Raw genomic sequence first — 13068 nt, forward strand, 5'->3', positions numbered from 1 at the left:
TTTAACTGACAACATAGACAGATTGTCCTTCGAGAAAAACACTTCCAGAAGAAATAATTTGTTCAAATCCACCATCATGACCTTGCAAGGAAGTCAGATGAGACGTACAAAGGGTGTCTGTATGCTTCAGAACAAAACATGGTAAAAACACACAGAAAAAAAATCAACTGATTTCTTCAAATTCCATTATTTAGGAGACAACTCCCACCTTAGATTCCCCGTCTTGGAGAACGGGTCGATGCATTCGTCTCTGGAAAGAATCCGATGAGAGAAAAGCTTCTTTTCAGGATCCAGAAAACCTAAAAGAGAAAAAAGGAAGATTAAAGATGGATGTGAATAATAAAAAAAACTATGCATATTTGAAACTTCCTCTGCAAGGTCGCAGAAGGTATTTCACTTTATTTCAAAGAAGCATATGGCAACCAAATATGCTGTTTTATTTCCACATCTTTTCTACGGCACATCAATACAAATATTCTCTCTTTAAATAAGACATTATTCTGGTTTGCTTCTTCTAGCCATGATTATGCTGTTTCCATGGAGGTGCAGTAAAGAACACCCTGAAACGGCTTCGGGTTCAGACATTTCCTCCACCTTTTCTCACAGTATTTACTCCTTAAATCAAGCGTTGCAAACTCTCTCAGGCTCTCACTAACAACTAACTCTAAGGCTGGAGCCACACGAGAACGGTAACGCAAACGAACCAAAATCGTTATCAAAAAAAGTCTTCCGTCCACACGCAACAGGCACCAGAAACGTGTCCGTCCACACGAGACCGCTCGACCCGCTGGAGACGCTGTAGTACATATGCCGGGCCTGTAAGTGGCGCTGTACTTCTGCCACAAAATACACCAAAAGCAGCGAAGAAGACTTCCCGAGCATGCATGGTTGCCATGGTTGCCCTTCTGATTATTCTCCGCGGTGGATTTAGGTGGGGAGAGGCAGGGCTCTTTTTCTCCGTCAGCAGCAGCTGATCTCTGATCTCTCTCTCCTGTCCGATTAGACTTCACTCGCGTTTATGTCCATATCGATCAGATCTAGCTAGTTCTAGCTAATGATATGACTGCGTGTCAAAGGAGACCTAAACAATAAGCGACATTTTGACCGGAGAATTTTAGATTTCGGCTAACGGAAACTCTGCCGTGCGGCGGGGTCTGCTGGAGGCACCTGCTGGGTGCACTGTCCTGTGAGATACCGAGACCTGGCTCGAAACACTCGGAAAACTGTTGTTGTTGTTGGCGAAACACATCAGCAATGACGCGGGTGACACGGGGGTGAGCAGGAGAGGTGGGGAGAGGCGGGGCTATTGCTATTGATCGTATAGGGCGTACACACGGAGCCGTTTGGCCCCCCAGAGCATTTCGTCCGCAGATCTACCCACCTTGGGACCCGTTATCGTTATCTGCGTTTCCCTGTCGGCCTCGTGTGGCCGAACCGTCTATATGATAGAGAACTGTAGCGGATACGACCGTTACCGTTCTCGTGTGGCTGCAGCCTAAGACACACACATGGATTAAACCTTGGCTGGGGATAGAGACCTTCCCTGTAGTGTCTCTCCTTTAACCAAAACAGAAACTGTAAACATCTGAAGCTCTGATCTGAAACGTGCTGACCTTCCTGGTGGTAAAATCCAATTCAGAAGGCATTACACTTTCATCATATGGAGGCCGAACAGTGAGGCTGCTTCTATTAAATACAGCGTGATGAAAGACACACCCTGAATACCAATAAGACAACATAAACTACCTACGCTTCAATATAATCCAGCCTGTTGAAAAGTGTGCAAACTACATTAAGTTGTATATTTCCATTACATATAGTTTCTTTACTAGCAGGTTATTCTATTGTAGTGTAGTCTAACTTATTGTGTATATACATGTTTAAATTGTTTACTCTTTAAATATTATTATAAGATTTGCAATGCCTCGTTTACATGCTGCTGTGACAAAGAAATCGCAAATTGGCATCAATATAGTATATCTAATCTGTAGTCGAAAGCGGGTTTAGTGCAATAAACCATAAATATACAAACTCAGAACAACAAGACAAATGCAGATGTATTTGCTTCAAATAAGACAAACCATTGTGCATTATTGTCAAATGGGTTAAACTCTTGAAGTTCTATATTTTGTATGGATTTAATGGCCAAGGTACAAGCAGGTGGTAGAAATAGTATTTATCTAATTCAATCTCAATATATCTAGAAGGTTAAATATATATATATATATCCTCTCACCAACCAACCAAATGCTACTAAAACTAGGCTGGGGATTTGGAAGGTAATTAATTCAAAACTTTAATTGGCTTCACATGCATTTTATAATGTGGCACCCTGCTGCTTTTAAATGACACATAGCCAGCATAACCTGAGCTGAAACACAAATATAGGCAGACACCTCCCTCTTATGGACACACATGTGCAGTACAAGTTGAAGAATGCTGTCAATGAAACTATGTGGATTCCAGAGGTGGCAAAAGTACACACATCCTTTCCTCAAGTAGAAGTACAGATACTCGTGTTTAAAAATACTCTGGTAAAAGTAGAAGTACTGACTAAACTTCTTTACTCAAGTAAAAGTAAAGAGGGCTTTGAAATGTACTTCAGTAAAAAGTACCCATAACTAGCAGCTGTTTTAAAGAGTACCTGACCTCCCTTTATATTAATAGAACAATAATGTCATTGTTAGCTAATGAATGTTTCCATGCTGAACAACGGCAACATGACAACGTTTTCATTGGTCCCTCTTCTTTAGAGAAGACCAGGAAATGATGGATACACGGATCGTGTTCAAATCAATAGGCACGCAATGACTCTAAATAATAATGATCACGCCACCAAACACACATTCAAACTAAAGGAACCAGCCTGTTTGGGAAATGTGAGAAGTAGAAAGTACAGGTATTTGGGTTCAACATGTAAGAAGTAGAAAGTACAGGTATTTGTGTTCAACATGTAAGAAGTAGAAAGTACAGGTATTTGTGTTCAACATGTAAGAAGTAGAAAGTAAGAAGTTGTCAGAAAAATAAGTAGTGGAGTAAAGTACTGATACCAGAAACATGTACTTAAGTACAGGAACAAAGTATTTGTACTCCACTACTTCCCACCTCTGTGTAAAGTGTAAGAGGAATGAGTGAATTACCAGCGATGGTGTGTGCGTACAGGCGGCTCCCGAACGTAAAGACGTGTAACTCGTAGAGTTTGGCGATTTTCTCCAGGAAAGCCTTGCAGTGCGGGCGAAGTCGAGTGTGGAGCATCGGCTCTCCTCTGCCCAGCTGGAAGTGGAGGATGCCCTGAAGGAAGATTCAAGATTAAAGGCTTTATTGTCATTTGCACAGTGAAGATATGGCAATGAAAAACTGAAGTCCTAGGCAGGGGTTGCGCTAGACTTTTTCGCTGCCCGTCGGATCGAAACATTTCCGTCAAAATCCAGTATTACCCGTCGGCCTTTACACAACTCTGACGAGGGGGGGGGGGTGGGGGGTGGGGGGAGAGAGAGAGCGCACGCTCGTGAACTGCGCCGTGTTATGCATGCCCACTGCACCTCGCGGGAGCGCACGCAGCGTAAAGCCAAAACTCACAGACATTTCAATGATTTGTTCGACAAAGTTAGGTTTGGAAACGGTATCATTTCCTTTTGGGCAGGCATGCATAACACGGCATAACACGGGAGCCTCGCTGCGGGGAAACTTTGGCGCTGTTCGGAGTTTGTTCTAATCTGTCAAAATTACGGACTGCTTTCAGATTTTTCCGTCACTGTTAAAAAAAAAACGTCATAGACGGAAAATATTCGGTTAACGCGACCTCTGGTCCTAGGCTGCTTCAACAGTGCAACATGAATATATATATATAGGACATAGAACAAATAAACCAATAGAATATTGAAGGAAATAACAGAATAGAAATAAAATAGTGCAAGAGAATGTTGCAAGTAGAAGTAGACATTATCATTATGGAGAATTCTCCGGCAGAAGCTCCAAATAAACCATCAGTGTTTGCCATCAAAGTTCCTGACCGTGTCTCTCTGAGTTTCGTCTCCAATGCTTCAGAAGTTTCCATCACACAGATATTACCTTGTTGGACATGCGCTGGCAGTGCTGCTCCGTGGTGTGGATCAAAGTCTGGTCCAGGTCCACCATCAGGACCAGCTTCCTGTTCCTGTGGAGCCTCTGCTGGTCCTCTCTGCCCAGCTGCTCTGCTTGCTGTGGGGGGGGGGGGAGGCAGAGAATCAGTGGGAGAACAGGAGCAACCACCACTTTTTAAATGACCTCGGTGCTTTTTCATGTGCATTTCGTGTATCACAGATGCACTTCACTCAGAAACAAACTCGTGCTTTTTCCATGTTTGCTGTATGTGGAGGAACTTCTTAAGAGAAACTGATAAATGATTCATGGACAAAGTTGGTCTTTTGTTATATTTAATAAAGTAATAAAGAAAGTCAATAAACAAGTGAAATCAATCTCAAATGTAGGAACAGAGCAACTTCAAGTTCTGCACCCAGAGCACAGCTTACATTTCACTATATAGTAGAAAAGCCAACTGGTCCATCCCTTAGGCATTATCTAAACATCTCCATCATTAAACCATAAACCCCCCTCGTCCTTAACCATTTGCAAATCCACCTTCTACCCTTCCTTTTGCCCTCCAGATATGTCTCTGTTAAACACATACAAGACTACAAATACAATTTAAAAGTATAAAAGGCAACCAGAATATACGTTTTAAATGATTATATGATCATTTGACACGACATTGTACAGATTTTTTTATAAATACTTTTTCCTTACCGAGTTAACAGCTGCACTTCACTCAGATACAAACTCATGTTTTTACATACAGTATAAGTTAAAGAAAATACATAAATAAATGGTATCATCAAATTTATCACACACACACACACACACACACACACACACACACACACACACACACACACACACACACACACACACACACACACACACACACACACACACACACACACACACACACACACACACACACACACACACACACACACACACACACACACACACACACACACACACACACACACACACACACACACACACACACACACACACACACACACACACACACACACACACACACACACACACACACACACACACACACACAACACACCACACACACACACACACACACACACACACACACACACACACACACACACACACACACACACACACTACGTCGCCGTCTCCATCACATGACTCACCTCGGAGCTGACCATCAGCTCAGGGACGCTGTGCACCATGGACACGGTTGCCGTGGAGATGGGAATGTGCTGCTTCCCATTTGTGCTCTGCAGCCTGAGAAGGAAAGGAGAAAGAGTGGGAGTTATGCATGATGTGCATCTCTTGGGTGCTTGATGAGTGAGAAAAATAGCAATTTAGCAGCAATTAGGGGAGAAAATCACTACAGTGAGCAACTGATTTGGCAGTTATTATAAGCTACTTCAGACTGATTTTTTCTTCTTTTAACATATAAACATGTTTTTAAATGGCATGTCTCCAATTAGACACAGGGTCCCGAGATTCAATAAAGTCAGACTGAAGCATCCTTTGTGCTCCAGTCGATCCTCACAGTAAACACAGAGCTGAATCCAGATCAAATGCACGCTGAAGGCTCTTTGAGCAGCTTTTCTCTCACTGATTGTGCCGTTATGTTAAATGTTTGTGTCTTGATATCTGTCTATGTTGATGTTACACATGGAGCTGCTGTGATGCAAGGAGCATTTCAGACTTGATCTGACCATTAAAGTTTTATCGTATCGTATACAAAATGATTCCCTGCTGTTTGATGCCTTCTTCTCAAAACACACTTTGTATCTAGAAGAATCTCCTCATTCTATCTGAGATGACAGAAGGTGTCCTTGTCTTTTTAAATGGTACTATGTTTCTTTAAATCCAATAATATCTGCAATAAATGGTGCACGTTTTGACACCAGGTGAGGACTTGATTTATGACCCGAGTGATGCTCAGCTCTCCGTGTGATCTCTGGTGCCACCTGATGGCATCAAATAATAATCCAGCACAAATACTCAGATGTAAAACTGCCGGGATGTTTAGTAATCAGCTCAAAGCAGAGTGAGCTTCTCATACGAACAATAAACAGGAACATTAAAACACACATGTTTCTTGTTGATTGGTGTCAGTGCCAAAAAACTTTTTAGGAGCAATGCGCTCATGGTATAGATGTGGCGCATATATCTTAATTCCTACTCTTTTCCCTCACCCTATCCTAAGGGAGTGCATGTACGTAGACACGTTGTGCCTCTCCACCTCTGTTTCTTGTTTCTTACTTCTTACTTGCGACCCCTTTCCCTCAACCTATCCTAAGGGAGTGCATGTACGTAGACACGTTAGTTTTGCTGCTATAGGCTTAGACTGTCGGGGGACACCTTACTTCTTCCTTCTCTCTGTCTGTACTTGTGTACTCTCATGTTCCTAATAACCCAGCTTCCCCCAAATGTCTTTTTGGTGTCTATCTACGCCAGGATCCTGAGTCGTGGATCCTGAGTCCTGGATCCTGAGTCGTGGCTAATCCTGTTGCTGTGGTCCTGAGTCCTGGATCCTCTATCCTGAGTTCTAGATTTGAACCCTGGACTTCGAGTCGTGGCTGAACCTGTCTCTGTGGTCCTGCCTGACTCTCATCATACTACTTCCCTGATGGCTCCCACAGGATTGTTGACATCCTCGTGGATTCATCTTCTTATTATAGACACATGCATTTCCAAACATTTGGTCTACCTATACTGTAAAATGTATTATCTCTTTGATTTACACACGGCATCTATTGCACGCCTGTCCGTCCTGGGAGAGGGATCCCTCCTCTGTTGCTCTCCCTGAGGTTTCTCCCATGTTCCCCTTTAAACTTTGGGTTTTCTCTGGAAGTTTTTCCTTGTACGATGTGAGGGTCTAAGGACAGAGGGTGCCTTATTGTCATACTGATATTCTGTACAAACTGTGAAGTCTACTGAGACAAATGTAACATTTATGATATTGGGCTATATAAATAAACATTGATTGATTGATTGATGTTTCTGTTTAGTTGTATTAAAGTGTGAGTGTGTTTGCATGTCTTACTGAGTCAGGTCCTGGCCACATTCGGCACATAGACCCTTCATTACTATGGGATGGCTGCATTCTTCTATTCTGATGATGACACCCCTGGAAAAAAGAGAAAACATGTTAAATCCTGACTTTTCGGTCAACCTGTAATAGTGTATAGCTCCATTCTTTAAGCAGGATTCACATTAAATGTTTATGAGATGTTACATGTTTAAGCACTTTTACCTCAGATTAAATATGAAGCTTTAACTATTTGTTAACGTTTGCTTTGAACGACTGGGTTTAACATAGGGAGAGTTGTAAGTCAAGTCAAATAAATGTATATGTATTTACAGAAATAAAAAGCTTGTCGTACATTTGCCCTTTTTGTAATTAAGACACACAGTTTACCTTGGTTTTGAATTACTCAGTTTAATAGTTTTGCTACTTTCTTTGAGCAAATATTCCCGTTAAGCCGCTGTAGACAAATGCATCTCTTTTTCATCTGTTCTTTGGTAGTTTTAAAAAAAAGTTTTGACATCCTTTTGTTCGTTTTTTTATTACGCTAAGGGCAGTTGAACCTTTAAATATTAGGGGATGATTATAAATGTGGGGTATACATCTTCTCAAAAATGTATTTCCTGTTATAATAGGCGTACAAGCATTCATTATTTCAGTGGGACAGTGGAATAGTACATGTCCAACTACAGCTTTTACACATTTCACTGCGTCACCGTAACAAAATAACACAATGCGTGATTACGCCTTCAAAATAAAAGCGTAAACATTGTTTGTCTGTTATTGTGATTTCAAATATACCAAACAGAGAAATAATAGTTCATGAAATGTTTGCTCAAATTCAGTATACAATTTATTTTAATCTACACTACACTATAACTTTAAATGCAGATAATGTCGGAAAACCAACTTTCATGAATAACAGACTTTTATTTTGAAGGTGTTGGTCGTAAGCGCTTGTTTGTTTTGACTGACTTCACACAACTACGAGCAAATGCGGTTAGTACACCTTCAAAGTAAAAGCGTGAACATATGTTGTCGGTTACTGTGATTCTAAATATGCTAAACAGAGAATAGATAATTCGTGTAATGGTTGCTACAATTCTGTTTATTATTTCCCACTATGATTTTAACGGCTGATAATGTCAGAAAACAAACTTTCTAAAAGAACACGCTTTTATTTTGAAAGTATTGGCAAAAAGCGCTTGTTTACGTTGAGTGACTTGACACAACTACGAGCTGTTGTGTTGATTCGAGTGCAGCTAGCAAACAAGCTAACTGTTACTTATGAGCACTTATGAGCAGTGTTAGCATGTAGCTAGCCTACGTTACACTGCGAGAGAAGTGATTAGCAGGCAAAATGCTAACTAAACTACACCTGACATGTTTCCTGTAGTCTTTACAAACATATGGAGCAGGTTAGCAAACAGCTAGCTTCTGCTACCGGCTTCATTAACAAGGCCCCACTGAAAATGACTATTATCCATCTCATTGTCATTAATACACATCATGTAAACAAATATCTGGTTGATTTTAATATTGTAAATCCTGCACGTGTTGCGCATTTCTGCTCCACGTGACCTATTTTTAAACCTGCACAGTTCTCCACTTTGAATATGTCATATTTTAATATATTTGACTGTGCTCAGTTTCTCACACAATGTTGTGTAAATATTATCTTTATATTTAAATGTCTACAATAGTCTTGTTCAAATACCTTTTATAATAGTACTATTTTTATATTATTTGCTACGTATTTGTATTTTTTTCGGTGTGTTTTACTCTGTGTTCTCATGTGTAAATGGCTGTTTATTAATCCACTTGCTCTCTGTGAATGTAAGCACTTTGTAACTATGTTTTTTAAGGTGCTATATAAATAAATAACGCTTATTATTATTATTATTATCATTTATACCAAAGCAAATTCCTTGCCTTATCTTTAATTTGTGTCTTTGAACGCACCATTTTTTAAGTATTCTTATTGCATATATTTGTGTTTTACTTTGTGTTCTTATATTTAGATGTTTTTTAAATCCACTTGCTCTCTGGGTATTTAAGCATGTTGTAACTATGTTTTGAAAGATGCTAAATAATACTATTATTATTAATATCAAAGCAAACCTTGTATGTGTAAACCTACTTGGTAATACAACAGATTCTGACCTATTAAACCTGCACAGCTCTCCACTTTGAACATAGTATTTGTCAAATTTAATTACATTTGACTGTGCTCAGTTCGGTGTAAACTCTCTCTATTTGTAATTTGTTGCACTAAAACCCCAGCACACACACTCACCCTGGAGGAATGACTTGTCCCAGTTGACAGCACAGCTCCTTCACTACTCCAGCTCGGTCTGCTTTCACCTTTTTCTCGGGTAGCCTGGCTGTTTCTGCGCCTTTATCCTGGCTTATAGGAGCACACAGAGCTAACACAGAGTCCACATTCACAAGAGTTCCAGGCTTCACTTTCCACTCCAGTAGCCGAAGAGGGAGAGCTGTAAGCGGCCAGCGGATCTCAGCCACCTGCACCACGGGGCCCTGGTCTGAATCTGCAGGAGGATCCTCCATCTGGTCCAAAAAGAGTGAGCAAATCCTGTCGTTTTCTCTGCAAAGGTCCGCTAGAAGAAGTCCTCGCAATGCACCATTAAATCCTGCAAAAGCACCAGCATGAAGAGGAGAATTTAAGAGAAAATGTGCGGCCGATTTTAAACACAGTACTAGCTTCCAGTCAGTTCGCTCTTCCCGCCCGTAAACAGGAAAGCGCAACACTGCAGCGACACGGGTCACTGCTACTTCCGGTGGAATAAAGACAGCCACATGGAAACACTTTTCAAAATAAAATGCCTGCAAAAAAACAGCGCCAAGTAGTGTAATCCCTCCAGAGGTGGGAAGTAGTGGAGTACAAATACGTTGTTACTGTACTTAAGTACATTGTTCTGGTATCCACTACTTTTTACTTTGACTTCTTACATTTTGAACACAAATACCTGTACTTTCTACTTCTTACATGTTGAACACAAATACCTGTACTTTCTACTTCTTACATGTTGAACACAAATACCTGTACTTTCTACTTCTCACATTTCCCAAACAGGCTGGTTCCTTTAGTTTGAATGTGTGTTTGGTGGCGTGATCATTATTATTTAGAGTCATTGCGTGCCTATTGATTTGAACACGATCCGTGTATCCATCATTTCCTGGTCTTCTCTAAAGAAGAGGGACCAATGAAAACGTTGTCATGTTGCCGTTGTTCAGCATGGAAACATTCATTAGCTAACAATGACATTATTGTTCTATTAATATAAAGGGAGGTCAGGTACTCTTTAAAACAGCTGCTAGTTATGGGTACTTTTTAATGAAGTACATTTCAAAGCCTCTTTACTTTTACTTGAGTAAAGAAGTTTAGTCAGTACTTCTACTTTTACCAGAGTATTTTTAAACACGAGTATCTGTACTTCTACTTGAGTAAAGAAGTTTAGTCAGTACTTCTACTTTTACCAGAGTATTTTTAAACACGAGTATCTGTACTTCTTCTTGAGTAAAGGATGTGTGTACTTTTACCATCTCTGAATCCCTCACTGTCAAAAACACCTTATTTAAAGTCAGTCCTGTCCTCAGATATTATACTTTTAACACCGATCTCAGGACTGGCTTAAACTGGGAAAAACAGCCTTCAGATATTTTTGCCTTATTGATCTGTAAAGAAATAGACTGAAACATGACATGTATTTATATAAAATAAGATAAGATGTACTTTATTAATCCCAATTAATTAAAAGAAAGCTCGACAGCGGCTCTTCTTCCTTCGCAGGCTGAGGAGGTTCAACATGGATTCCAGGATACTCTGCAACTTCTACAGGTGCACGATAGAGAGCATCCTGACCTTCTACAGGTGCACCATAGAGAGTATCCTGACCTTCTACAGGTGCACCATAGAGAGTATCCTGACTGGCAGCATGACGGCCTGGTACGGCAGCTGCACCGACCTCGATCGTAAGGCTTTACAGAGGGTGGTGAAAACTGCACAGCACATCACCAGGACGGAGCTGCCATCCATGGAGGACCTTTACTCCCAGCGGCTCAGGAAGAAAGCCCTCAGGATTATAAAAGACCCCCATCACCCCAGCCACAAACTGTTCTGTCTGCTGCCGTCTGGCAGACGTTACCGCTGCATCCTGGCAAGGACAAGAAGATTCGGAGACAGTTGCTTCCAGTGAGACTGTTAAAAAATTGAACTGTTGAAACAACTTCAAACATTCATCTGCTACTCAGTATTATGTATCTAATACCTAATATATATATATATATATCATTCCAATAACTTGTATATAGACTCGTACTGCACTATTCCACATCATCACTTTATTTTATAACTATTATTATTTTTGTATTGCTCTTGCTCTTATTGTTATTATGTTATTATGTTGCATTGTTGGAGAAGCCTGTGACATAAGATTTTCAACTACATAATTACTCTGTAGCTATGTCAGATTGACAATAAAGAACCTTGAACCTTGAAAAGTACACGATATACCTCTGAACTGTAGTGGAGTAGAAGTACAAAGTAGCATAACATGGAAATACTCAAAGTACCTCAACATTGTACTTAAGTACAGTGCTTGATTAAATGTACTTAGTTACTTCTCACCTCTGGCCATATAGTTTATTAAAACCTGTTGGTTAGTTACAGTCTGGTGTTTTTTGTGAGCAAATATACACATTTTATTTTGAAGGCCAATCCTGACTTCCGGTTTCACTGTAGTTAAATGCAGTTACTTCACTCTGACAGAAACGCACATGATGCGACGTATTACGCACAAAAAAAACATTTGAAATGAATGGTAATTTATTAAAAACAGAAATTAAAAAGACATCTGATCATGATGCCAGGATCCACCCAACCTTTGTTTAGCCCTTAACTTGTTTTGATGTCTTGTTTTGCAACTTTCCATTAGGGTTGACATGAGGACCCTGGAGCCTACAGAGACTACATGATGTAAGATGGTGTAACTTATACACACTAATAGCTCATTTAGCATCGTAGCAAGCTTGTTTGCGTAAGTGCATTAATTCTATAAGTTTATATAACTTAAGAACTGTATTTAAGTACAATTTTATACTCTTAAATCAGACTTTAGTTCCACCTGGAGTAAATTCACAAGCTACCCTGCAGTATACAAACTCATTCAAACTAGCTGCACCTTTACCAGCTTTGAGAACACTTTAATGATCAATCATTATAAAACATATCATATATATTATTCTGAAATGGATCAATCTGCACAATAACTTATTTTACTGTCGCTACTTTCACTATATTTTGATGATAATACTTTTCTACTTTTACTTGAGTAACATTTTGAATGCAGGACTTTTACTGAAACAGAGTATTCCTACTCTCTGGTACTTCTACTTTTACTCAAGTACAAGATCTGAGTACTTCTACTTTTACTAAAGTACAAGATCTGAGTACTTTTACTTTTACTAAAGTACAAGATCTGAGTACTTCTACTTTTACTCAAGAACAAGATCTGAGTACTTCTACTTTTACTAAAGTACAAGATCTGAGTACTTCTACTTTTACTAAAGTACAAGATCTGAGTACTTCTACTTTTACTCAAGAACAAGATCTGAGTACTTCTACTTTTACTGTCGCTACTTTCACTATATTTTGATGAGAATACTTTTCTACTTTTACTTGAGTAACATTTTGAATGCAGGACTTTTACTGAAACAGAGTATTCCTACACTCTGGTACTTCTACTTTTACTACAAGTACAATATCTGAGTACTTTTACTTACTGTATACTCAAGTACAAGATCTGAGTACTTCTACTTTTACTCAAGTACAAGATCTGAGTACTTCTACTTTTACTCAAGTACAAGATCTGAGTACTTCTACTTTTACTCAAGTACACACTAATAGCTCATTTAGCAATAATTAACTTTTAAGATTTAAGTTGGAGGAGGAGGAGGAG

At 39.7% G+C, this 13068-nt stretch overlaps 1 protein-coding gene across 2 annotated transcripts in view; it reads right to left on the reverse strand.

Moving 5' to 3' along the window:
- ctdp1 (CTD (carboxy-terminal domain, RNA polymerase II, polypeptide A) phosphatase, subunit 1) overlaps positions 1 to 9833 on the reverse strand; it is a 110792-nt gene extending 100959 nt beyond the window's left edge. For both annotated transcript variants that reach the window (XM_034131124.1, XM_034131123.1), the window contains exons 1-6: positions 9387 to 9833; positions 7109 to 7192; positions 5238 to 5331; positions 4072 to 4200; positions 3141 to 3291; positions 209 to 299 (exon numbers count right to left, since the gene is read on the reverse strand). In XM_034131124.1, the coding sequence (XP_033987015.1) occupies positions 209 to 299; positions 3141 to 3291; positions 4072 to 4200; positions 5238 to 5331; positions 7109 to 7192; positions 9387 to 9658 (821 nt within the window). In that variant the 5' untranslated portion in view covers positions 9659 to 9833. The remainder of the gene's footprint in view (positions 1 to 208; positions 300 to 3140; positions 3292 to 4071; positions 4201 to 5237; positions 5332 to 7108; positions 7193 to 9386) is intronic.
- Between the last annotated feature and the right edge of the window lie 3235 nt (positions 9834 to 13068).

This window comes from Trematomus bernacchii, unplaced genomic scaffold, assembly GCF_902827165.1.
Source record: "Trematomus bernacchii unplaced genomic scaffold, fTreBer1.1, whole genome shotgun sequence".
NCBI classification, from domain to species: domain Eukaryota; kingdom Metazoa; phylum Chordata; class Actinopteri; order Perciformes; family Nototheniidae; genus Trematomus; species Trematomus bernacchii.